The 27170-nt window shown below is 40.3% G+C and overlaps 1 protein-coding gene across 6 annotated transcripts in view; it reads left to right on the top strand.

Moving 5' to 3' along the window:
* TMEM150C (transmembrane protein 150C) overlaps positions 1-26939 on the top strand; it is an 86007-nt gene extending 59068 nt beyond the window's left edge. For all 6 annotated transcript variants that reach the window (XM_072810192.1, XM_072810191.1, XM_072810187.1 and 3 more), the window contains 7 exons: positions 9831-9920; positions 10745-10798; positions 10918-10950; positions 11398-11465; positions 19247-19374; positions 21937-22114; positions 24723-26939. In XM_072810192.1, the coding sequence (XP_072666293.1) occupies positions 9841-9920; positions 10745-10798; positions 10918-10950; positions 11398-11465; positions 19247-19374; positions 21937-22114; positions 24723-24931 (750 nt within the window). In that variant the 5' untranslated portion in view covers positions 9831-9840 and the 3' untranslated portion in view covers positions 24932-26939. The remainder of the gene's footprint in view (positions 1-9830; positions 9921-10744; positions 10799-10917; positions 10951-11397; positions 11466-19246; positions 19375-21936; positions 22115-24722) is intronic.
* Positions 26940-27170: the final 231 nt, after the last annotated feature.

Genomic DNA, 27170 nt, shown 5'->3' with positions numbered 1-27170 from the left:
CTGTGATTTTGGCTACCAATTACCCCAAAACTGCAGTCATACACTCTTTGTCCTTCTGTCACGGGCTTATTTTATTTAATGTGGTGTCCTCGCGGGTCAACCATGTTGTAGCGTTGGTCAAAACTTCCTTTCTCTTTAAGGCTGAGTAATATTCTATTGTACGTATGTATGTGCCACATTTTGTTTATCCATTTCCCCACTGATGGGCATTTAGGTTTCTTCCACCCTTTGGCTATTGTGAAAAATGCTGCTGTGAACATGGATGTGCAAGTATTTCATCAAGTCTCTGCCTTCAATCCTTATGGCCTTATAACCAGAAATGGAATTACCAGATCATATGTTAATATCTGGTTTAATGTTTTCAGAACCCTCCACACTGTTTTCCACAGCAGCTGCTCTGTTTTCTATTCCCAGTAACTGCATACACAGGTTCCGATTTCTCTACCTTTTTGCCAACACTTGTTATTTTCTGGGATTTTTGTGGGATTTTTTGATAATAGATATCCTAATGGGTTTGTTTCATTTTTATGATGTGCTATTTTTTTACTATGGTGAAATATATATAACATAAATTTTGCCATTTTAACCATTTTTAAGTATACAATTCAGTGGCATTAACTACATTCACAAAGTTGTACAATCATTATCACTCTATTTCCAAAACTTTTTCTTTTCATTTTTTTAAGATTTTATTTTAAGCAATCTTTCCACCCAGTGTGGGGCTCAAACCCACAACCCTGTGATCAAGAGTCGCATGCTCCACCAACTGAGCGAACCAGGTGCTCCCTCCAAAACCTTTTCATCACCTCAATGATGAAGTGTTTAAAAGTAAATTGTATATGATAGTTAATCCCTAAATGCTTCAGTATGTGTCTCTAGAAGATAGAGACCTTTTCCTATATAATACAATGCTATTATCATATGATACTATACTATTATCATAGGAACACTCTTCACTCACATTCCACTGGAAAGACCTATAAGGCCATACTTACTTGAAAGGGAGGCTGCTAATTATGGTGTAGTTGAGCAGCCATTTGCTCAGTTATAAGGGAAGAAAGGAGAATGGATTCTAGTGCTTTACCAAACTACAGTAATAATGCAAAAAAGGCTAAACTGATTCACAGTACAGGAATTTTGATGGCTGGTGACACTGGAAATTTGGTGCAGGGTCTCAATGATGCTATCAAGGACTCAGTTCTTTCCATCTTCTACTCTACCATCCTCAGTATGTTGTCTTTGGATCCTCGTGTTTGTTGTCTCATGGTTATATTATAACTAACATGGCACTAGGTTTCATATTTTCAAAATAGCATCCCAAGTGGGAAAGGAGAAGAGTGGAGGAAAAGATGCTTTCCATGATCAAGGATGCAAACCCTTCTCATTTGCTATTCAGCAAGTAGACTTCCCCTTGACTCTCACTGGCCAGATTCAAGGGGTCTGGAAAGATACTCATCACAGAAACCAGATAACTATGATTGGCTTAGACCAGTAGGGACTTACACCAGTCAGGACTGAACGCATTACAGTCCTGAATAAAACTAGACATTGTTGGCTAAGAAAAAGAGGAGAAATGACTAGTGGGTTGGCAATAAATCTGCCACATGGGCAACATTTTAAAATATTGTTAAAGATATAAATGGACTCTGGGGAGGATTTTGGCTTAGAAATTCTAAGAAGATATCAAATTGAAATACTGCTAGAAGGGACTTCTTTCTGGGATTATTCCATAAATGGTGTGGGGACAGTGTCTATCATCCGTTTTTGAGAGAAAGAGTTCTTTGAGCCACTAGCATGAGAAGATCCCTATAGTGATCTGTCAATCGAATGATGGTAACTGCTTTTAGAAATCAAGAGAGCACTGGGGAAAAAACCAGTCACCATGATTTCTAGTTAGAAATCATCATGTTCTTTTGGAGATGGTAATATTTTACAGAAATCTTTTACTAATTAATATATTATCTCTTGCCAGTGCTCATGAAAATTATTCTGGGGCAAAATCGACCTCATTGATTGAACGATGTTGTTTTCATCCAATTAAAGAAAGTCATATATTTTAGGGTGACACCAGGTCACTCAAATTATGTTTTCCCAAACTTAGGATTCAGTGAAAGCAAAATTTTTACCGTCAGCGTAATGAGCTGGTTGTATTGCAGATTTATATCTGAGAGCCTGTAAACATTTAACAAAACAAAGCAAGTAGTCCTTGTTATTACCCCCTTATAATTGTAAATGAATTACAAAATAACACAAGCCTTTCACATTTACCCATGACACGACTGACTGGAAAATAACTTAAGATTCCCAGAAGGTTAAAAAAAAAAAAAAATCAAAGATGCTCTTGGTTCATAGACATTGTGACAATCCCAGTTCTTAGTGGGTGACTCGTTAATCTTTCCTGTTCCATTCCAGCTGGCCCTGAGAGCAGAAAGAAAAATTGCTTTGGCAGGGAGCTCATTTCCTGATAAATTACAAAAAAAAAAAAAAAATAGCTGAAGATCCCGAACATCACTTGCAGTGGAATATAGTTAACATTTTATTAAAAAGCCATCAGGGATCCCTGGGTGGCGCAGCGGTTTGGCGCCTGCCTTTGGCCCAGGGCGCGATCCTGGAGACCTGGGATCAAATCCCACATTGGGCTCCCGGTGCATGGAGCCTGCTTCTCCCTCTGCCTGTGTCTCTGCCTCTCTCTCTCTCTCTGTGTGACTATCATAAATAAATAAAAAAAAAATTTAAAAAAAAAGCCATCAAATGCTAGGCAGTTATCGGTTCTTTCAATGTATTTCCAACTGTCATAAAAACCCTCTGAATAAGTACCATTATTATTCCCATTTGACTAATGAAGAAACTGAGGCAGAGAGACAGAGCTTAACAACCAAGCTCACACAACTGGTAGGTGGCAGAGCCAGGATTCAAGGGCATGGTCATTTGGCTCCAGAGTCTTTGAGCTACAGCTGCCTCCTATTACCGTAGGTTGTGCAAAATCCTTCTAATTCATAACAGGCAAGTCCTTTCCAGCCCCAGAAAATATTATCTTAACTTTGGAGATATTTTACTATAAGTGGTTTCTCACTAATAACATTGTAAAATCTGTAAATGAAGATGATCCAGTGGGCTTTACTTTTCCATTTGTAGATTGGAGGAGTTTTACCATCACCTGATAGAGTAGGAGGTTTGTCATCAAAGGTTATCATTGGTAAGAGTATGCTGTATTCTTTGACTTCAGTAGCTTCATGAAGTTATACTGTAAGAACCATCTGTTTGGAATTTGATGATAAAAGAATAATTATATGACCTCAACTTTATCACAACCCCTCTTCTGAGTCAGTTGGACTCTCAGGTGCTGAGATAGTTGGACTCAGGTGCTGAGGTAAAGTGTGATTAAATTAACAGTGCATTTGCTTCCATGAGATTGTAGATTTTCCAATGGCCATGTATTCTCTTGAGGATTTACAGCCAGAAGACTTACAGAAGAACAAAAGCGTCACCAGCAGGAGCCACCACGCATGTTTGATACGGTTCAGGTTCTCTCTGAGGAAGAACTGAAGCTTCAGGGAAGCAAGGGGCAGATCAGGATTTTTAGCTTCTGACTCTGTACTGAAGAGTCTCCACTAGGCACCTGCTACAGATGGGGTGAAGGAGAGTGAAGATCACTCAAGCTTTGGGAATATTTATTGCAAGAAAAGAACACACAATTAAAATGTACAGAGAATACACAGAGCTGGTATTGGCTCTCTAGAAGGATTTGACCATCTGGATAACAGCTTTGCAAATCATTTGGATAAATGATACCATTTGGAGGAGAGCCTTCCAAACCAAATCTAAATGCCAGACTCCTTTCGAGAAGGTTTGTGCAATTTTGGCTCTTCTCCTTTCATCAGAAATTCATTAGGTGCTATTGTTCTAGATATAGTTTAGCATTTGAGACACGGGGACCATCCTAAGTTTCTTTACTATGCAGTATTATTGGAAGGCTAATATCAATGGAGTAAATATTACACGGAATAAAAAGAAGAAGTATAATTCAGAATGGAAAGATACAAGTGTCTTAGGTGTATGGAGTGTTCTTTCCCCATTCCCCCTATTTCCTCAAAAGACAAGGGGAAATGTACTCTCTTAGCCTGTAGGCACTGTGTTGCTATAGCTCCAAGGAAAGACTAGACTGTGTCCTTGCTAGAAAATGTAAGTAAAGTTTGAGTGACACTTTCTAATGTGACTGGAAACAATGGACCAATTTATTTTGATGGGGTCTGGAAGGATAGAAGAAAGTGAACCATCTCAGTTTCAACTTTTAATTCTCAGATAACAATGAAGCAGTGAAGAGAGTTAATTTAATAGATCTATTCATTTATTCTTTGCAGAGGTACTTCCAATCAAATATCTAAACTTACCAAGCCAGAACAGCTCAGAGAATATCATGAAACGTAACCAAATCAAATGTTATTTGCTGCCACCTTCCAAATCCTCCTCCAGCACAGGGAGTAGAGAATGCATCAGTGTTGTTTCTCTACTGCAGGGTCTTTGGTCACATTATATGCTACACATGGGGGGCATCTGGGTGGCTCAGTAGTTGAGTGTCTGCCTTTGACTCAGGTTGTGATCCCGGGGTCCTGGGATCGAGTCCCACATCAGGCTCCCTGCAAGGAGCCTGCTTCTCCCTCTGCCTGCATCTCTGCCTCTCTCTCTCTCTCTGTCTCTCATAAATAAATAAATAAATAAAATCCAAAAAAATAATAATTTATAAGCTACATATGGGCTAAAGAAGGACAAATAGTTGATTTTGGACAGAAAAGTATATGTAACAGTGACCTCTACTGCAGTTAGTACAGTCCCACCAGGGAGGGAGAAAGAAGTAACAGGACCAAGATATGTCAGATGGGGCATTGATAGGTTAGCAATGTAACAATACCAAGTAACTCAAAGATGGATAAGGAGGCAATGTAGGGAAGGGAGCCTTCCACATTCACACACACATTCACACACACATACACACACACACACACACACACACACACCCTTCATCGTTCTGTTCTTAAGTTCCTATTTGTCAGTTGCCCAAAGAACCTGGTATGGTAGGGTGTATTATGACTAAAGAATGTGTTCATTACAAGACTCTTCCTTTATTATTTCAAAAAACTGACTTAGATCATCACGTATTTCCTGATCCTTGTCAAAGTGATTTATAAACTGTCTAGGATCTAACCCACTTCAATAAGACAATAGAAATCTATAGTTTAAAAAGACATAACCATGGGGCGCCTGGGTGGCTCAATTGGTTAAGTGTTGGATTCTTGATTTCAGCTCAGGTCAAAACCTCAGGGTTGTGAAATGGAGCCTCACATCTGGCTCTGTGCTCAGTGTTACCTGCTTAAGATTCTTACTTTCCCTCTCCTTCTGCCCCTCCCCCCTTCCTTGGCTTGCAATCCCAGATAGATGATAGATAGAAGATAGATGATGATGATAGATAGATAGATAGATAGATAGATAGATAGAAAGAAAGAAAGAAAGAAAGAAAGAAAGAAAGAAAGAAAGGAGGGAAATAAACAGACATAACCAGGGGTGCCTGTCTGGCTCAGTCAGTAGAGTATGTGACTGTTGATCTTGGGATCATGAGTTCAAGCCCCACATTGGGTGTAGAGCTTACTTAAAAAAAAAACAAACAAAAAACAAAAGACATAACTAGATCACAGATTTAAATGTGAAGTTATAAATCTTTTAGAAAAAAATAGAAAATCTTTGAGATCAAGGAGTAGGCAAAGAATTCTTTGATTCGACATCAAAAACACAATCCATTAAGAGAAAATCTTGGTAAGTTGGATCTTAATCAAAATTAAACTTTTGGGCATGGCACCTGCCTGGTATAGTTAGTAGAGCACGAGACTCTTGGTCTTCTGGTTGTGAGTTCAAGTCCCACCTTGAGCATAGAGCTTACTTCAAAAAAAAAAATTAAACTTTTGCTCTGCAAAAGACCCTGTTAAGTGCCGAGACCATTCAATGGGGGAAAAGACAATCTTTTAAACAAATGGTTCTGGATATGCAAGTGAAAGATTATTTTTTAAAAAATATTTTATTTATTCATGAGAGACACAGAGAGAAAGAAGCAGAGACAGAGGCAGAGGGAGAAGCAGGGCAGGCTCCCTGCAGGGAGCCCAATGTGGGACTGGATTCCCAGACTGGGACAGGCCCTGAGCCAAAGGCAGATGCCCAACTGCTGAGCCACCCAGGCGTCCCGGTAAATAAAATCATTAAAAAACAAAACAAGACAAAACAAAAACTGGTGAAATCTGGATGAGGTCAGTGATTATATCAATGTTAGTATCTTGATTGTTGATATTGTACAATGGTTGTAGGGGATGTTACCATTGGGGAGATTGAAGGATACACAGGATCTCTGTGTATTATTTCTTACAACAGCATGTGAATTTGCCACTGTCACTGATGCCTGCCCCCCCCCCCCCGCAGAAATGGCGTACCCAATAGGTAAAATTCTGAAGAAGCTCCAAAGGAGTTCCATTGGAAGCTAATAACACAACTATCCAGACTTACTCTTTTCACCTCCCAAGGCATCCATTTAAATTAAGAGAGGGCAATTTCATCTATCATTAGGCAATCAATACAGTATAGTTTTCCCAGAATTTGAATATTAGTTTGCCCTATGAGAATTAAACCAGCAAAAATAAAATAATTTAGGAGAGTAGCCATTAGCTATCTTAGATGCTTTGACAATAAATTTAGAAGAGCAGTGCATACTGAAAGATAACAAACGATAGCAGGAAGGATGTCTGCATTCTTCTAGAAAAGCAGGAGCCTGGGGATCCCTGGGTGGCGCAGTGGTTTGGCGCCTGCCTTTGGCCCAGGGCGCGATCCTGGAGACCCGGGATCGAATCCCACATCGGGCTCCCGGTGCATGGAGCCTGCTTCTCCCTCTGCCTGTGTCTCTGCCTCTCTCTCTCTCTCTCTCTCTGTGACTATCATAAATAAATTAAAAAAAAAAAGAAAAGAAAAGAAAAGAAAAGAAAAGCAGGAGCCCAGAGAGGAAGACAGTGTTAAGCTGTCCTGAGCCCTGCCTTGGAGGGAAAGTACCTTGTCCTAACACAGGCACTGATCTGCTTGGCAGTTAGAGTTGGCATGGCTGCCACTTACAGAGCATGTATTATGTGTGAGGTGCTTCACCTACATTGTCATTAATCCTCAGCACAATCCTACCAAGTATTATCATCATAATTACTAAGACTTAAGAGATGAAATCACTTGCTAAAGATCATACAGATAGTGACAGAGGTGGATTTCAATCCTGGGCACCACCAGACCATTTCCATTCCACGATTCTGCTTCTCTTTAAAGGAAGCATGTAAAACTATTGTTACATGGTCTTAGAATTATCTTCTCTACTTTCCTGCTTCCAGATTTTGGTTGCCCAGATAGAGGTTCCTATAAGGGGTACCAGTGTGAGTATCTGCCCATTTGACAATTGTACTTTCCACTGTATCTGAACACATTGGCATTGATTTATTCACCAGTCTATTGTGTTGTTGTTTTTTTTTTTAAGATTTTATTCATGAGAGGCAGAGAGAGAGAGGCAGACACAGGCAGAGGGAGAAGCAGGCTCCATGCAGGTAGCCCGACGTGGGACTTGAACCCCGGGTCTCCAGGACCACGCCCTGGGCTGAAGGCAGGCACTGAACCACCGAGCCACCCAGCATCCCTTCAGCAGTCTATTGTAAAAATGGTTAAGAGGCAGGAGTTCCCTGCGGGCTGATTGTGGGTACACTGGAGCATTCGGTTACTGCAGACATATAAGATACTGTGCATAGGTTAACCTCCAAGGGTACTACCACTCTTGTGAGACCATAGTCTTTGGTGTCCTCCCTCTTTTAAAATTCAGTCTTCATGCAGCAGGATGGGGAAATGGCATTACAGATTTAAGTAAGTGGCTCAGACCCGTGGAATCAATTATTGGCAACATTAAGTTTAAGAACTAGTAGGTCTCTGAACTCTTATTCCAGTGTAACCATTTCATCTGTGCTCATCCTGTCAGAGCATCCGACTTCAGGAGCAGATCTAGAATAATTGGTTTACATGCTCAATCAACATTCCCATTTTCTGTATTCACTCTACATCTTGGCCTGGCCAATGATGAAATGATTTTTGTCAGCAAAATGATTGCTTTATTAAAAGCCCACAATTTTCTGGATATAAATAAATGAATAGACACTGACTAGCCATAGTAGATGTACTTAAAGTGTTCATCATCCTTCCACATTACATAAACTGGGTAGCCAGGCACCACTGGTTCCTAGAACAGCTTTTATGTATTGTATAGATTGTTACACATAAATAGTTGTATTCATGAGACTTCATCTCAATTATTTCCACTACTCGGTATGGTACCTGACCTAAGCAGGATGTCAGTACTTGTGAATTGGATTGGATTGGATTAGACTGGATTAAATTGATTGAAAGTAGCTCTAATGTCCCTCAACTCCTTGATTGTGTCATTTATTTAACATCCCTACCCAGACAGCTGTTTAGACTACACCATGACTGTCATGACTGTCACAGACACATTATTAAGTTTAGGTGTCGCCCCTCACCTGAAAGATCTACTTTATCAGGTAGGTCACTTCTGGTAACCAAGACCTTCCTTATCGGTCACCAACCTCAAGGGAGGGTCATGTTATTTCTCTGATCCCAGTACTTGGAAGGTCCATGGAGTGAGTGTCAGCGTGCAAAAGCAGGTATCATGGAGGTGCTCAGATACGGGCAGTGCTGGTTCAAACTCGTAAGCAACTTGTGATTCACTATAAAACTCAAAATAATGAGCAATTATATCTCCGTAAAGATACCTATTAATTGCATTATTCTTCTGTCAGTTCACCTGTGGAGGTCAATTTTTGATACACACTCCTGCAGCTTCTCATTTTCACTTCATTTTTGTGGGGAATTTCTTTTATTCATTTATTTTTGCTTTCATATATAACATCCAAAATGCCTGACATCTGTTCTTTTCTCCCATTGTGTTTATTGGAGTTAATTTAGAATTATACACAATGCATTGTTTTCCAAAACAGTCATCTTTAGAGTCTTTGGAGATAGTTGCTCAATAACATGTCATGAGAAAAGTTCGGATTTGCAAAGCCTGTGTCATTTCCTCCTGCATTGCTAATTTATTTAGTAAGCATTTGTTTCTAGCACTCTTGTCTGCCAAGCTGTAGACATGTGTACATGCCAGATCCATAGAGCCATAAATCCATAAATGTTAATAATAACACTAAAAGTAGGTTGGAGGGATCCCTGGGTGGCACAGAGGTTTAGCGCCTGCCTTTGGCCCAGGGCGCGATCCTGGAGACCCGGGATCGAATCCCACGTCGGGCTCCTGGTGCATGGAGCCAGCTTCTCCCTCTGCCTATGTCTCTGCCTCTCTCTCTCTCTCTCTCTCTCTCTGTGTGACTATCATAAATAAATAAAAATTTTAAAAAAAAGTAGGTTGGAATAAGCCTTTGGTACCTAGTCTTTCTGAAAGTCTTAACCCAAACCCTTTCATCCTTTCTTAAAAATATCGATGCTTATATAAGGTAAGTGTGTTTATAAGAAGTTTCTCATTTAGTTCTCAACTAAGGCTCTGGAATATTTAAGCTAATGCTAGATAGCAGTCATACTTGTTAACTGCGTAAGGGATCTCCACAAGTGTGAGTGGCAGTAATAGATTGATTTGGATCATGGTTTCATAAAATACAATTTTTTTTCAGTGAGTGTAAACTTTCTTTCCTCCCTGAAAGATTAAGGTAAATTTTTGCCTTAGTTATTAATGCCTATTGATTTTATTTCAGTGGTACAGGCATGGATGGGAAGAAATGCAGCGTATGGATGTTTTTACCTCTTGTATTTACTTTGTTTACTTCAGCTGGATTATGGATAGTGTGAGTATTCTCTTTTTTAATTATTTAAGGACTTGGGTGTGATACATATCAAAATGTAGTTTTGATAGTATATGGCATACCTATATAAGCGTATTTATAAATACTTTAACATAAGGTTTACTGATTCAACCTTGCTAAAGTCCCCATTTTGTCTTCCCTTCTATTATCCAAAGTAAATAGCAAGAGTAATACATTATGCAAAGCAAGTAGTGAAGGATACTGGTTTTATTTTGTGCTCCTGTGTTCTTTCAGTAATGAACATTCCATAAACTGGTGATGGGGATTCATTATTTGCAAAATTTGCTCATTACATGAACATGCTAAAGATTCCATTCATGGTCTGGTGCATAGTCCAGTTTTGATGTGTGACGGGTTTGATATGTTTATAATTTGAATATTGTTGCATTGGAAGTCTTAGCTTATCACAAAATGCTCCCACACTTGATTATTTCAAGTACTATTTCCCTTCCAGCAAATTATTTCAGTTCCTTGCAGTTCACTGAGAGAAATTAGAAAATCTGAATTCTAATTTTAGTGTATAACCAAAGTTATAAGGTCTTATTTCTTTGTTTTCCAGTTTCCAAATTCTAATGATTACCATTCACTTGAGGGGTGTTTTGAAAATTAAAGAAATAGTATTAATAATCACATTTGAACTTCAAAGGGCTAAGTGAGCTATAGGTAAACATTATGGTAAGAGAGATTTTTCCAGTTGGGAAGAACAGTAAATATGATTGAATGTGGCTAGTCTAGTAAAAATGGGAAATGAATCTTTTTTTTTAATTTTCTTTGTTTTGTAAACTTTAATTGTTCTTTCTTTATAGATACTTTATAGCTGTGGAAGATGACAAGATTTTCCCATTAAACTCAGCTGAAAGGTAAAGCTGATCTCTGGATAATTCATTGTTTATCAATAGACTTAACAAAAATTTTCCCACTGGTGAAGCTAATCTGTGCACAAATGACTGTACTTTAACCTAGGTTTTTTGTTTTCCAGAAAACCTGGTGTGAAGCATGCACCATATATAAGGTAACTTGATAATCTCTTCTGATCTGTTGGATCCTAGGAGAAGTTGGGAGAGTGACTTAGTTTGGGCTACTCTAACAAAGTAGCATAGACTGGGTGGCTTATAAACAACCAAAATGTATTTCTCACAGCTCTGGAGCTGAAGGTCCAAGATCAGGGTGCCAGCAGTCTGGTTTCGATGAGGGCCCTCTTCTAGGTTGTGTCCTCACACGACAGAAACGGGGTGAGACAGTTCTCTGGGATCTCTTTTATAAGGGCACTAATCCCATTCAGGAGGGCTCAACTCTTGACTCTCGTGACTTAAATATCTCCCAAAGTCCCCACTTCCTAATAGCATCACATTGGGGGTTAGGATTTCAACATACAGATTTTGAAGGAACACAGACATTCAGTCCATTGTAAGTGACAGATTTTAATAGAATAATAATAAACCGTGTCATAATTTTCAAGTATTGCAGGTGACGAACCTCCTGCCAGCTGTGTGTTTAGTCAAGTTATGAACATGGCAGCATTCCTAGGTAAGAAGAGTGGAAAGAATACTTTATGGGCTTCGGTACATTTCTTTTTTATTTTAAATACTCCCAAACCCACATCGAAAGCACGGTGGGGGAAAAAAAAAAAAAAAGAAAGCATGATGGACTTAGCTGATAATTTGGTATCATATCAAGTCAATATGCTGAAGCTGGCTTTTCATTTTGAGGGTCTTTTTTCTCGTAGTTTTATGTTCACGCTGATTACCTCACCTTTTCTCTTTCCTTTGTCACCTTTATCATTTCAGTGTATTCTTGATTTTATTTCTTTTGCCACAGGAAATAATATATTTCACGTGCCATAAAATCCTACATGAGAATGCAATACTGTAAAATACATTTGTGTTAAAAATAATGCCTTATTTATATCTTCACTGGCAAGGATGACAAATGCCTAGGCTTTGTGATAAACATTGATGTGTGTACACACTGCCTTTAAATCTCAAGGTCAGCATCAACATGGGTGACACCGTCTCCTATACATATATATGCATACCAAGATGGCAGATGGAGATATAGGTTAAAAAAAAAAAAAAAGGAAGAGACCTTTGGTACTCAGGTCTAGTCTCCATTCCGTACTTTTCTTTTAGTGTCCCAAGACCATGGTTTGTTCTGTGAGTGCTTCCCTCTGAGGATCGAGGGAACCAGCCAAGCTCTCTATCCTTTTCCACATCGCCTTTGCATACCTAATCTTCCCAAGGCCAGTCTCCTCAGTGTCTTTCAAAGGGTCAGCTAAGATCATCGTTGGCATGCTGTGGAGGATGGGCCAGTGACAGCTAAATTTTTCAACAATGTTTTCCTGGAAATGGGTGGTGAGAATTTCAGCCTTTGTGGCACCTGTTCCCCAGAGAGGTGACCTGTTAGTTCATCTATGTAGAACCTCACCCGAAAAAGTTGTACTCATTCTTTTTTTTTTTTAAAGATTTTATTTATTTATTCATGATAGACACAGAGAGAGAGAGAGAGAGAGAGAGACAGAGACACAGGCAGAGGGAGAAGCAGGCATCATACAAAGAGCCTGATGTGGGACTCGATCCCGGGTCTCCAGGATCACGCCCTGGGCTGCAGGCGGCGCTAAACCGCTGCGCCACCGGGGCTGCCCAGTTGTACTCATTCTTAAGGGTTTTTTGTTTTGTTTTGTTTTGTTTTGTTTTGTTTTGTTTTGTTTTGTTTTGTTTTTTGTTTTTTAATGCTTGCTGCAGGAAAAGAAAAGACCTATAGAACTCACTGGAAAACCAAGGGAGATGGTTGGTCCAACTTGCAACACAGGCACAATCTTAGTTTTAGAAGGCTCACAAGATGAGAAACATGGAGAATGTTCCCAGGGAGGCCCAAGAGGCCCCCCCTTGAATTTGTGAGGTCAACAAGAAGCACACTGAGGGGGCCTGTCTGCAGTTAATAAGGTCCTTTCCTGGAACTAACTCTCTGGGTCAAAAGCCTGAGTCACCACCCAGGCTTCCCCAACATTAGCCCATTTGCCTAGGCAGGAAGCATCTGGAAGGCATGGACTGCTGCGCCACTGCCAAGGAGTATGTCAGGTACAACCCTAATGCTGAAGTTGCTGGATCTTTGAAGAAGCTCTTCTCATCATGCCCTTGGTAGGCAGGATTTTCATACCCCAGCTAGACCCCAGTTCTGCGAAAGGCAGTCCTTACTGCAGCTGGTGCCCATGTGGGCAGCACTGCCAGTCCTGGCTGGTCAAGTTTTGTCTTCACCGCCCTCAGCCTCAGCCACCACCAGCTTTAATTCTCACTTTTTTCTCCTACTTTTGACACCAAGGCATAAATGACTGCTAACAAGCTATTTGCGTTTAACAGAACCCAAAGCCCCAAGGGAGAATCTCGAATTGCAGGGTCAGGGACCTTTCCCAGTCTGCCTGCAGGCACAACACACAGGCCTGCAGGTTGGTACCTACTCATATGATCATCCCCCACAGGGTGCAATAATAACAATAATTAATAGCAGTCATTTATATTCCACGCACAATGCTAAGTGCTTTGCAAATACCACCTCATCTAATCACGACACACAGGAGACTGCCCTTATTAAAAAGCTGTCACAAGCTGTTTGTCCTCCATTTGGGCTTTAAAGAAACCAGTGAACATGTTGGAAGCCACATACTACTTCCTTCATATTCTTGAGATGAATTGATATTTCCCAATCGTCTTTAGCCTGTAATCTTAAAAATCCCAATTTGCACAGCTTACAGAGTTATCCAGTTATAAAGCTTATGATTAACTAATTACAAAAGCATTTCCAAAAACAAAGTTACGAAAACAAGCTCCCCTCCTCCAGATGACTCTTGTCATCATCTTATTCTCTGGTCCTCCCCCTGTTCCAGCAAGAAGCACTTAAAGCCTTTACTAGCTCCCCCTCTGAGGTATCACAGTATATCCAGTGTTTATTCTTTATTATCTTCCATCCTTTTTAATACCATCTGGTAGACACAAAACTGATGAAGATGAGTGTTCAGGGGGAGGAAGCCCACAATTATTTATTTATCAACTCTGGGAGTGAAAAAGAATCCATTTACTAATGATTCTTACTCAAAAAGGAGAAGGCTTTCATCTCCCCAGGCCAGTCCCTGTTAGGTCTCAGCCCATTACTTTAGACGGCATAACCGACTTTAAGAAACAACCTCGACTGCCTATAAATCACTGCTTATAATCTGCCGTCTAGATTATAATTTACAATCTACAAATGAGTCCGTGTAGCATTTATTAAAATCAGTCCGTGTAGCATTTATTAAAATCAGTTCGCGGGATCCCTGGGTGGCGCAGCGGTTTGGCGCCTGCCTTTGGCCCAGGGCGCGATCCTGGAGACCCGGGATCGAATCCCACATCGGGCTCCCGGTGCATGGAGCCTGCTTCTCCCTCTGCCTGTGTCTCTGCCTCTCTCTCTCTCACTGTGTGCCTATCATAAATAAATAAATTAATTAAAAAAAATCAGTTCGCTAAGATCTTCTGTCTTGTTGATAGAATCAAAGATCCACTCAATTATTTTCTTTACACAATTAGTTATGCGCTTTGTCTGAATCCACATTTTTATTTCCCCCAAGGGGGTTAAAAGAGAACCAAGACATATTTCTTGAAAGGAATATTCTTTTCTGCTCTGGACAGGTTGTGAGGATAAAGCTGATAGCTGAATGATTTCTGTCACCTAATAGCAGCTACTCCCCCTCCTTCAGCCAAAACACATTGATTGCCGTGTTCTACTGCAGTCATAAATAGGAATTATTGATGCATAAACAATAAAACTAAACAAATAAGGAAAGAATTTGGCCAGGCACCAGTTTAGAACTACAATGAAGAGCTGCTATTTTGAGTTTGAACTTTAAAAGCCCAACTGGGGGCACCTGGCTGGCTCAGTCCTAGAGTATGTGACTCTTGATCTCAGGGTTGTGAGTTCAAGCCCCACATGGGATGTAGAGCTCACTCTTAAGATGGATGATAGATAGATAATAGATAGATAGATAGATAGATAGATAGATAGATAGATAGATAGATGATAGACGGACCTGGGTGGCCCAGTATGTGCCTTCTGCTAGGGTCATGGTTGCAGGGTCCTAGGATCTAACCCTGAATCTGGCTCCCTGCTCAGCGGGAAGTCTATTTCTCCCTCTGCCCCTGCCCCTTCCGCCACTCATGCACGTGCAGTGTCTCTGCGGGCTGCTCTCTCTCAAATAAAATAATAAAATCTGGGACACCTGGGTGGCCCAGCGGTTGAGCACCTGCCTTTGGCCCAGGGCATGATCCTGGAGACCCCAGATCGAGTCCCATGTTGGGCTCCTGGCATGGAGCCTGCTTCTCCCTCTGCCTGTGTCTCTGCCTCTCTCCCTCTCTCTGTGTCTCTGTTTAATTAATAAAATCTTAAAAAAAAAGAAAATAGGCAATTATTCTACTCTCTGTGTTATTTTACAATAAATAAAAGATGGGATCCCTGGGTGGCACAGCGGTTTAGCGCCCCTGCCTTTGGCCCAGGGCGCGATCCTGGAGACCCGGGATCGAATCCCACGTCGGGCTCCCGGTGCATGGAGCCTGCTTCTCACTCTGCCTATGTCTCTGCCTCTCTCTCTCTCTCTCTCTCTCTCTGTGACTATCATAAAATAAAAAATAAAATAAAATAATAAATAAATAAATAAATAAATAAATAAATAAATAAAAGATACTTGTATGGCAAAGGACTATTCCAAATACCATAAACAATGGAAGGATGGGTTTTATTTTTTATTTTTTTAAGGATGGGTTTTAAAATCTTTTCTAAAACTGTTGATAAAATTTTTAGTGAAACTAAAATTTTTTTTAAAGATTTTATTTATTTATTCATGACAGAGAGAGAGAGAGAGAGAGAAAGGCAGAGGGAGAAGCAGGCTCCATGCAGGGAGCCTGACTTGGGACTCCATCCCAGGTCTCCAGGATCACGCCCCCGGCTGAAGGTGGCGCTAAACTGCTGAGCCACCAGGGCTGCCCGAAACTAAAATTTTTAATGAAACCAAGAAACCAATCAGAACATCAATGTGGTAAAAATTGGTCAGCATATATAAGGCAGCTTTGAAATCGCCCCACTGCTCAGAAGTCATTTTCAAGCATGTATAATTAAATCACTACTTGGTTGAAAAGAACTTTATAATTGATAATTTGAATCTGCCTCCATTAAACCTGTTAATAAAACTGTTAAAAGACTAGAAGCTTATAATTTCCACCACCTTAAAAGTTCAACTAGAACCTTTTTTTTAAGTGTAACCTCTATGCCCAGGGTGGGACTTGAACTCACAACCGGGCATTCCACGCTCTACTGACTGAGACAGCCAGGTGCCCATCTAATCTTTTTTTTTTTTTTAAGATTTTATGTATTTATTCATGAGAGACACAGAGAGAGAGGCAGAGACACAGGCAGAGGGAGAAGCAGGCTCCATGCAGGGAGCCGAATGTGGGACTTGATCCCAGGACCCCAGAATCAAGATGTGAGCCAAAGGCAGATGCTCAACCGCTAAGCCACCCAGGTGCCCCCCAATGAATCGAATCTATTTTTTTTTTAAGATTTATTTATTCATTCAGAGAGAGCGAGGAGAGAGGCAGAGACACAGGTGGAGGGAGAAGCAGGCTCCAGGGAGGAAGCCCGATGTGGGACTCGATCCCGGGTCTCCAGGATCACACCCCAGGCTGCAGGTGGCGCTAAACCGCTGCACCACCGGGGCTGCCCGAATCAAATCTATTTTTAAAGGAAATTTTGCTTAGTCTGAGCTGATCAATAATGGTGTTAATAGGCAAAGAGGGCAGAGTGTGGTGTTTGGACTGCCATTCTGGAAGTTGGGAGTGTTGGGTTGGATTCATGTCTCCAAGTGGGTATTCTGTTTCCTGCTTAATTTCATCATCTGTTCATGATAAAATGATTTATCATCATATTACAAGTAGGAGGGCTGGCAGTGCTGGGACCAGAAGATGATACATGTCCTATGTTTACTGGAGAGAAGTGAGTAACCCAGAAAATGGCCATTGAGCCTCTTCCTCTCCACACAAATGGACCGAAGAGGTCAACATGAAGAGCCATCTGTGTCTTCCTCAGCAATGGTTTTAGGGCTTCAGCCAAAGTTCTAGAACTATCCCTCCAAACTAAATGACATCCAGAGAGCTGCTAGAGTAATACTTTTCACTAGTCATTTTTAAAAGAAATGAAATGTGCTGTCTTGGTATTTTGTCATTATGTTCTAATATCCATATACAGTTAATAGCAAGTGTCTCCCATGGTGCCTTGTGTTGAAGCTTCGGGTCTTAATTTAGTGAACTCTTCATCTGATTATCTCTTTGTGTTAGAGGGCTTATCTGGGATCTTTCCTCTCCACTTCCTCCCCCTATTCCCATCCAGAAAGTAGTAAGAAGTTGTGCTGATTATTTTCATCCTCTGGAATACTTGTTGTTATTATTAGTAGACATCAGATATATTATAAGTTCTAACTAGATCCCTCAAACCATGAGATTTGGAACTCTTTCAAATCAAGTATCATTTATAAATTCTATGACTGCTAGTGGGAATTAGATGAAACATAAATATACTAAAAGCTAAATCAGAGTTGAACAATTTGAGATTTTATAAATTATGGTTTACTATTTTGTTTCTAAAATCCAAATATCAACCAAGTTGTTTACCAATCTTTGATCAGAGGTACTTGGAACTGAAAATCAACTTGCTGAGCTTCACTTTGTAGCTTGAAACTATGAAATTCAGCAAATGTAGGAAATTTAAATTTATGGATGGATTTCCTTTATTAATGACTACTAATAAGGGCCTATAATGAAGATAAAAACCTTTAGCAGATAATTACCTACTTAATTGCTGTATAAATAGGTAATTCTTGAATTTCTAATTGTCCTCCCTGTTAATCCTCAATGTCAAAATAAATCGTCTTAGGAAGTAGTAAGTGCATTTCCTTATATGTATATAATTTATATTAACTGCAAACACTTTATTTCTCTTACTTGTAGACTAACCTCTCCCAACTTTTTGTATAAACATGAAAATACCCCTGCACTAAGCAACTAATAAAAGGGCATTCTTATATTCATGGCTTGAGTATGGACCATCCTCAAGGTCACTCTTAGAAGTCAGGTTTGAAGTGTGCCTGGCTGGCTCAGTTGGAAGAATATGTGATTCTTGATCTCAGGGTTGTGAGTTTGAGCCCCACATGGGGTATAGAGATTACTTAAATAAATAAAACTTAGGGATCCCTGGATGGCGCAGCGGTTTAGCGCCTGCCTTCAGCCCAGGGCGCGATCCTGGAGACCCGGGATCGAATCCCACATCGGGCTCCCGGTGCATGGAGCCTGCTTCTCCCTCTGCCTATGTCTCTGCCTCTCTCTCTCTCTCTCTCTGTGTGACTATCATAAATAAATAAAAATTTAAAAAAATAAAAATAAAAAATAAAAGAGAAAGGTCAGGTTTAAATCTAGGTAAATTCCTTTATTCTCTGACTCTCCCATAAAAATTTGCTTCAAAAGATGGTCTTTTAAAGTCAGTAACATCATAGAAGAATTGAGCTTTCTTAATATAATCAGCATGGTTTTTAGTACATACAAAACCCCCGCATCTGCTATGTTAAAATTCATATTTCACAATTTAATTACTATAACTGCTCTAATTTAGATCAACGATCCTCGTCCTTTGACAATGGTCACTTCCAGATAGAATTAGAGGGAAGAGAGAATAAACCAGTAATCAAGGGATTTGTACACTTGCCTCGTCTTTTTCCTTCCTATCCCCAGGGATGATTTCTGGCACAGGGACCAGCAAGTTTGTCTAGATGTGGAACCCTGTCTTCGTCCCCATGTTTTCCTGCTGTGTCTGTTCTAACACTGTTATACTAGAAGGTGGTTGAATTAGTGAGTTCTCATGCCATGAATTGTCACATCCCTGTCTTAATTGTCGTGTCAGGCCTCTGTGATATTCTTCTAAGCCAATGTGTCCTTTGCTGACCTTGCTTTTGAAAACTCTGAGAACAACACAAGTGGCAGCTCTGTCATCCTTGCATCACTTGAATAACATACAGCGCTGCTGCTTCAACTCCTCTCTGCTTCCCCCAGGTTAGGCATAATAAAACGTCCAAATAATTGTAAGCATTGCATGAAAAATTTCTTTTAAAAATAATCTGCCCCTTCAGAGACTTAAAAAAGTACCGTGGCGAAAAGTTTAATATTGCACACGGGCTTTAGAACACTGCCTGTCTAGCTGTATGATTTAGATTTTTGCATTTTAACATTTCATTTTATCCCCAGCTCTTGTGGTAGCTGTTCTACGCTTCATACAACTGAAGCCCAAGGTCTTAAATCCGTGGTTGAATATTAGTGGATTGGTGGCGCTGTGTCTGGCTTCCTTTGGGATGACCTTACTTGGTAATTTTCAGGTACTTTATTTGGCCTTTTTTTTTTTACCTCCTTCTCACCCTTTGCCTATATGATTGTCATGGCCACTGCTTCTGCACAAATCTTTTAAATAATGCTAATAGTGGTTCCTAATGAGCATGGGTTCTCCAGCAGCCAGTCCTTCTAGTCTTCAGCCCAGGCTACGTATGTTCATGTTGAAGTGAAGGTGCTCACTATGCTTTGAAAGTACAGCACAGCCATGGGGAGAGGTAGCTACTACTATAGCCATGTATCTTCTGCAAAGGATTTTAAAGTGCTTTATACTTTTTCTCATGACAAATTGTCTCCTAATGTACCGTTCTGGAAAAATAAGAGGATCATTGCCTTTCTAAAACTAAACACTGAACATTCTTTTTGGATAAAAGCTTGTACTTCATATTAGCAAGCTCACATGGGAATCAAGTTTGAAAACCTAGAATTTCTCTAGAACACCTATGACCTGTATAAAGATACATTAACACTAACTCTTCTTCGCAGAAATGTAGAAGCCCAGGGTCACAATATTTAAGAATAATTTCCGCAGGGATGCCTGAGTGGCTCAGTTGGTTGAGCATCTGGCTGTTGATCTCGGCTCAGGTCTTGATCTCTGGGTCATGAGTTCAAGCTCCATATCCAGCATGGTGCCTACTTTAAAAAAAAAAAAAAATTCCCTTGCCAATACCATCATCCAACTCTTGACTCAAATGACTCCGTTTGTAAGATAGACAAGGAGACCCCCGCACTGGAACAGTAGTTGTCTGATTGCCATGCCTCCAATACCTTCCCAGTGTCCTCCAACCTGTGCTTTATACCGTGGTGAGAAACTTCCTCCCTGCAGTCATATACCAATCCTGACACTTCCTTCCCTTTCGATGGAGTGAAATCCAAATAGCATAAGCATTCAAAAAAATATGGTATTGGATTTTCTAAGACTGTGTCTCGTTCCAACCCTTAGTCCTGATAATTCATTAAACCAGGAACTCTTTCCCCAGCACTTCACCTGGCACAGAATAGCAACTGAATAATTATTTTCAAATTGATGGGTCATTTGACAGATAGGTCATCCCAATAAGTCAAGCCAGATTTATTGAATTGCTACTGCCTATCTGTACTGCAGATGCTGGCATGTTGTAAAGTGCTCACTATCAATTCTCTCAACAAGGGCTTGGATGAAAGTTACTGAGTACCTCTTGTTCTTTCCTAAAGTCCAGAGATTTTGGTGAACCACAAATATTCAAAACCATGAACGATGACACTACATATGATGAACACTTTCTGGAATATCTACAGAGAATACACAGGAAACAACAAATTAGTTGCCTGTGAAGAAACCAAGTGGCTAGTGTGTGGGGGCGGGAGACAGAATCTTCCATCAGTACAAATTTTGTAAAGTTTGAACCATGTAATTATATAATCTATTTTTAAAATTAAGTTTAAAATAATAAATGAATAGACTATGTAGAGCATGGAAAACCAATTTCCTAGAAATAAAATTTAATTTGAGGAATTGTTGTTTAAAGTAAGATTTGAAAAGATGTCTTTTTAGCTAAGAGAGAAAATGTGTTTTCCAAAGAAGAGGAAAAAATACTACAGCCAAAAACAATAGAAAACATTGTGAAAGGAAAGCAATATTGATGTGATGCAACCATTCTCACAGCAATGTCAAACAATAAAACATCTGAAGACAATGGCAATTCAAAAAAATATTTTACCATTTTGTAAGAGCCATCTCTTCAACTATAGATTTTATTTTCTTATATGTGTAATTAAAAAATATGTAATTGCTAAAGATGTTTTAAGTGACCAGTATTTTCTTAAAGTGACCAGTGTATTTTTTACATCAGTAGGTAATGATTTGGAGAGTTTATGTCTTTAACCCTCAAATGAAATAACCCAAATGGGTCTCCTTTAACCTCTTACCTCTATAAAAGCCTTAACCAGAAATCTTCAAACACTAATGTCCTTTAATGGGTCTATAAATATGGAAAAAGCTATTAGGTGGCAATTTTCTTACTATAAAAAGAAAATAAAACAAAATCCCAGTAACATTGAATTGGTCACATTATACAGGCCAGTCTTGCAGGAGTAAGTGTTGTTAGCTGTCTATGTCAGTAAAATCTTGACCCATTTTGAATTGGTCCTCTCCCATCAGTAAATACACAGCCAGATCCCAGGTCTCATTTCTTAGTCTGGAAAACAAAGTTTGGGGTGCATGTTTGTAGAAACTGACATTTCTCTTTTCCATGTAACTGACCTGCTTTTTTCTTTTACTTTTCCACACTTTTCTGGAAGATAAACCCAAGGAATAGATTGCCACTGCCTGAGTGGTTATTCTAGACAAATATTTTGAGGTTTGGAGGTACCAAAACCTTTCTCCCCTCAGAGTTCAGACCATTTGAGAACAGATACAAAGAGCCAGTGGAGATGAAGGACTCTGCTTTTTCCAAAACCTATCATCCCATTATTGAGACATCACTTTACTTATTTTTTCTCCCTCAGGTGTTCCAATGGCCATCGTGTCTTTTCTAAATGGGCCTCCTTGTCATTATCTGTTCACCCCTTAGCTCACAAATGATGAAGAAATCCATAATGTCGGAACTTCTTTGACCTTTGGGTTCGGCACGTTGACCTGCTGGATCCAGGCTGCGTTGACACTCAAAGTCAACATCAAGAACGAAGGACGGAAAGTTGGAATTCCACGAGTTATTCTGTCAGCATCTATCACTCTCTGTGTGGTCCTCTGTATCCTTTGAATGTGAAAAGGTTCTTTGGCAGTGGGATTAAAACACAGATACGTAGATGAGAAAATTACCTTTCCGATAGATTAGGCTGTACTGTCAGATTATCTCAGGATCTTAGACAAAAGAGAAGAGACCTGTTTTTTATGCCAAAGAGGAGATGGAAAACTAAAAATAAAGCAAGCCATGCCTTCTCAAAATTGTTTTTATCTGTAGGAATGGTGTCATGCATTCTCTTTATCATTAATGATGTAAAAGCTTCCCTTGATGAAAAACCCAGAATGCATAATGAAAATTGTGATTTTTTTCCCCTTCCATCTTAAAAAAAAGTTAATTTATGATTGTATTAATGGCCTTATTATTTCGTGTAATTTAATTTGCAGAGGAGAATGTGCCAAGCCTCCTCCTTCACACCCTGGAATTCGATTTATCGTTCAGTAACAGGCGGACAAACCAGGAAAAGCTTAACCCCAACCACCGCGGGGACTAGTCCGGCAGGGAGGCAGGGAGCACGGTGGCCCAATAGAACCCAATAGAAGCCGGTCAGTTCCAGTGCAGCCAATCAGATCAGCCACTCATCAGGTGGGGCAGAGATCTTGTGAGCTCAGGGCAACCAAGAGAGGAAGGGAATGAGGCTCCTGGCGGCTGCAATGTACAGCTAACCCAAACCCGCAGGTTCTGCAGGTACTGCCAAGTTACTGGGCGCTTACCAGGTGCTAGGCGTTATGCTAAACACTTTAAATGTATCAACTCCTTTAATCCTCATTTAACAAGTAAGAATTTAACAAGGACGGGGGTGCCTGGGGTGCCTGTGTGGCTCAGTCAGTTAAGCGTCTGCCTTGGGCTCAGGTCGTGATATCGGGGTCCTGAGCTCAGCCCTTCCTCAGGCTCCCTGCTCGGCGAGGAGTCTGCTTCTCCCTCTGCCTGTGCTGCTCCCTCTGCTCCTGCCTGCTAGCTCTCTTCCAATAAATAAATAAATAAATAAGCAAATAAATAAATAAATAAATAAAATCTTAAAAAAAAAAAAGTAAGAATAGTAAGGACAGATTAATTTGCCCAAGGTCATATGCCATGTGGTGATCTCGATTTACGCTCAGGCGCAGTGTGAACTCTTAACCACCACACCCTCTCGCCTACATTTATGGTTGACAGATGTCCTGTAGTTACTGGAGTATTTGGGGTCTTTATTTCTTCTTTCCTCACTTTTTGAAGTTTTGCACACATTAGAGAACATTTAAGGACTGGAAAATCAAGCCAATAATCATGCTGATTGCTAGCCACGTGACAAAATATTTTATGAGTAAAAAGGTCCGAATTCTGCCAGTTACTTGAAGATTTAGCCCTTCCCCATTAGCGTAAGCCCTAATAATGCTTTGCCAGTATTGTGAGTCATCAATCAGAAGAGTGTGTACAGACTTTATTTTGCATTTTCAGCTTATATCAAATAATTCTGATCCGTGTTGATTCTGAACATTTGGTTCCCAGGTGAATGGATCCAGGCCTTCTCTGGAGAGCGAAGTTTGGCTGAAGTAGTGTCTCCGTATTCTTTTACTCTCTGAAAACTTCCCAAGATTTTAAGTCTAAGTTCTGAAGATAGAACTAATTCCAAAGGAGCATTTCTGGGCTTTCTTAAAAAATGTATTTAGTCCTTGGCCTCTTGGCTTTTTACTGAAGCATGCTTTGAAACGTTCTCCTCCCAGCTCCTGCCTCATGTATACTGGTGTGTGTGCACGTGTACACTCCATATATATTCAGGCATAGGAGTCTCATTTGTTTATTGTTTTTTTAAAGATTTTATTTATTTATTCATGAGAGAGAGAGAGAGAGAGAGGCAGAGACACAGGCAGAGGGAGAAGCAGGCTCCATGCAGGGAGCCCGACGTGGGACTCGATCCCAGGTCTCCAGGATCATAACCCGGGCTGAAGGCAGTGCTAAACCGCTGAGCCACCCAGGCTGCCCTGTTTATTGTTTTAATAGTGAAAACTAGACAGACGAGGAAGAGGGGCCACTAATACTAATCACTAATAGCACTACAGAGACAATGCTTAGGTCATTTGATATGTGAGTCATTTGATATGTTCAGGATTGTTTCTACAGATAGAATCAGGATTATGAATCCACAGTCACTTGCAGTGATTTTTTAAAAGATAAATTAATTTTTCTGCTCAACTAATTTTTTGGAATTTTAATCCTCTTACTGATCTCACAGTTTATTAGGTGGTGGTAGGTGGAGTTGCATGCCTGGCCTGGGAGTCAGAGTCCTTGTATTTGAATTCCAGCTCTACCAGTTAACAGTGATGAGACCTCAGGCAAGTTACTTAACCATTTGGCCTCAGTTTCCCTATTTTTAAATGAACTGATGGATAATAGGGTGGTTGTGAGGATTAAGTTAGATTTTCCATGAAAGCGCCTAGAAGCATGTCTGGCACAAAGGAAGAGCTCAGTCCTGTTGTTTCGTATTATTCATGCAAGTGGTGTGTTCAGCAAGCTGTCAAACTAAGTTTTGATAATGAAGGAGGAGAGTGAGACTTTTCTTGTAACCTGTCTGTCCAGAAAAGAGCGTGGTTTTAACGTGGCTGATGGGAGTACTTTCCTTGACTGCTCCTCCCCAGATTTCATCCTCATGGCCCAGGGCATCCACATGTATGCAGCCAGGGTCCAGTGGGGTCTGGTCATGTGCTTCCTGTCTTATTTTGGCACCTTTGCTGTGGAGTTCCGGCATTACCGTTACGAGATTGTTTGCTCCGAGTACCAGGAGAATTTCCTAAGCTTCTCAGAAAGCCTGTCTGAAGCTTCTGAATATCAAACCGACCAGGTGTAACCGACCCATTTTTCCTTGCTGAGGAGGTGGGTGTGATGGGGGGGAAGAGCCAGGAGGACACACCCACAGGACTTGGTACACAACCTAACACATTTTACACACATGTTCATGGCCACATTTGCCAAATGAGCTTTTCAGGGCAAGTTCTTTCTTTAACTAAAAAGCACAAGCCCTTATGTGTCGAAATACACACTGTTACACTGAAAATATATGCACGATGGAGCAAGAAGCTTGTGCATGATCACTTTTCTTTTCCCTCTCTCTCCTGAGACTCCCTACTCTTCTCATTCTCTTCACATATTTCAGACATCGTGATCACCCTACCAAGAGTAGGGCGGGCCAAATGAAACATGGGAATAATGCCAACTCCCAAAGTTGCCTTCAGATCCAAAGGGCTTAGAACCAGCTCATGAGGAAGTTCTGAATCTGGCACTTATACTCTTGAGTGGATTGAGCATCATTTAATTGGATGGAGACTGTATAGAGATGTGACCCTGTGTAATCTATGGAAAGGCATGGGGTTAAGAACTTGCCCATCAAAACTCCCTTCATCATTGTTCGGTGGTCGGCTATGTGGAGTCAATGAAAGGAATGTGCTACAAACCCACCACCATGATTTGGACTTTACTGTGACTGAGAAATATTTCCAAATGTGAATATTTGTAGGGATGTGGTCTGCCAGGGCATGGAACAAGATGGGGGCAGAGAGGGCATGGTTTCATTTTTGCTTCCATAGTATGCTATGTACGGCTTTTGTTTTATATTTCATGGTTTGCCTTCTTTTTTTTCTTTAAGTAATAATCACCATAGGTCTCTCAAGGCCTCGTGGACAAAGAAGATGTAAGCCAAATGCAAGAGCTGAGCTTGTTTTGGGTTCAACCATGATAAAAGAAAAAGGGAAAAAAAAAAAGGTGACCCACAGGCTTAATTTGCTGCTTTTATGTTCAAAGCTAAGAAAATGTTCACAGGAAAGCACAAAGAAGTATTTGTGGAGGTAATAAAAAGAGCCTCTGCTGGACATTTATAAAAGGAGTCTTAGAGCATCTTGTTGCAAGTCCAGATCAAAGGAGACCTTCCTTATATGTATCTATAGCTCAAATTTAGTGGGGGGCGGGGGGTTAAGGTCTTTTTCATACTTGGAATTTGTAGAAACCAATTAAAAGACTACCCTTCACCCCAAAACAAACTGGCATGGCTGATCCCCTACTGTCCAACATACGCTTTCCAGCCTCGAAGTTTAGAATGCAAGCTCTAGTCCAGGCTTTGAGACTGTACTTTATAAAGGGCAAAATTCTAAGTTCAAAATGCCCTGGAGTGGGCCATGTTGACAGACCCTCCATGAATGCACTTTGCTTCAAGAAGTCACCAGATACACTTCACAGGAGCCTGGGATCTCGTGGAATATAATGTGAAAAACATTGTTTTTTAATTCAATCCAAACTCAGATTCTTGAGGAAGCAGTCTATGACTTTTCATCTCTGTATTTTTCTCTGCCTCCCAGCACAGTGCCTGGCACATGTAGGTGCTCAACAAATGTCTGTTAAATGGATTTACTGGGAATTTAAGCATAGGAAATAGGAGTATCGGAGAAAGACTCAAAGATGAGAGAGCAGATGACTGTTTCAAGCAAGGCAGGAATGGAAGAAATCCTAGAGAAGGATCAGATACCTATGAGTGATAGGTGAAATGTGAGAGAAAAAAATCAAGCAGAGAGCATTCTCCTAGGAAAAAGGCATTTTACTGTAAATAATCCAAGGTGACATTTATTATTTTTGAATACTGCTTTTGGGTTTGTTTTTTCATTTTTATATTTTAAAAATTTTACCAGAAAACAAAGATTTGTGAGGTTTTATCTTATTCTACACAATCCAAATTAAACAGCTTTTGGTGATGCACTGTACACTTTCTTAAGAGTATATCTAAATAGCACATTTAAACAGAATCAAGCAATGACTGGCATTATTCATTGGGATCTGACCACTAAATAAAATTCTTTTATGCAGACTTATGATTTGTCTCTTACACTAATGTTTCTACTGTAATATTGAAGCATGTGTAAACTCCATTGGACATTCTATTGAAAATATACTTCAGTGGGATGCCTGGGTTGCTCAGTCATTAAGCTTCTGACTCTTGGTTTTGGCTCAAGTCTTGACCTCAGGTTCATAGGATTGAGACCCTAAGACCCTGGCTCTGTGCTCTCCAGGAAGTCTGCTTGGGATTCTCTCTCTCTGCTCCC

This window comes from Canis lupus, chromosome 33 (assembly GCF_048164855.1).
Source record: "Canis lupus baileyi chromosome 33, mCanLup2.hap1, whole genome shotgun sequence".
In the NCBI taxonomy this organism is placed as follows: Eukaryota; Metazoa; Chordata; class Mammalia; order Carnivora; family Canidae; genus Canis; species Canis lupus.
This window is presented reverse-complemented; position numbering and strand designations above follow the sequence as displayed.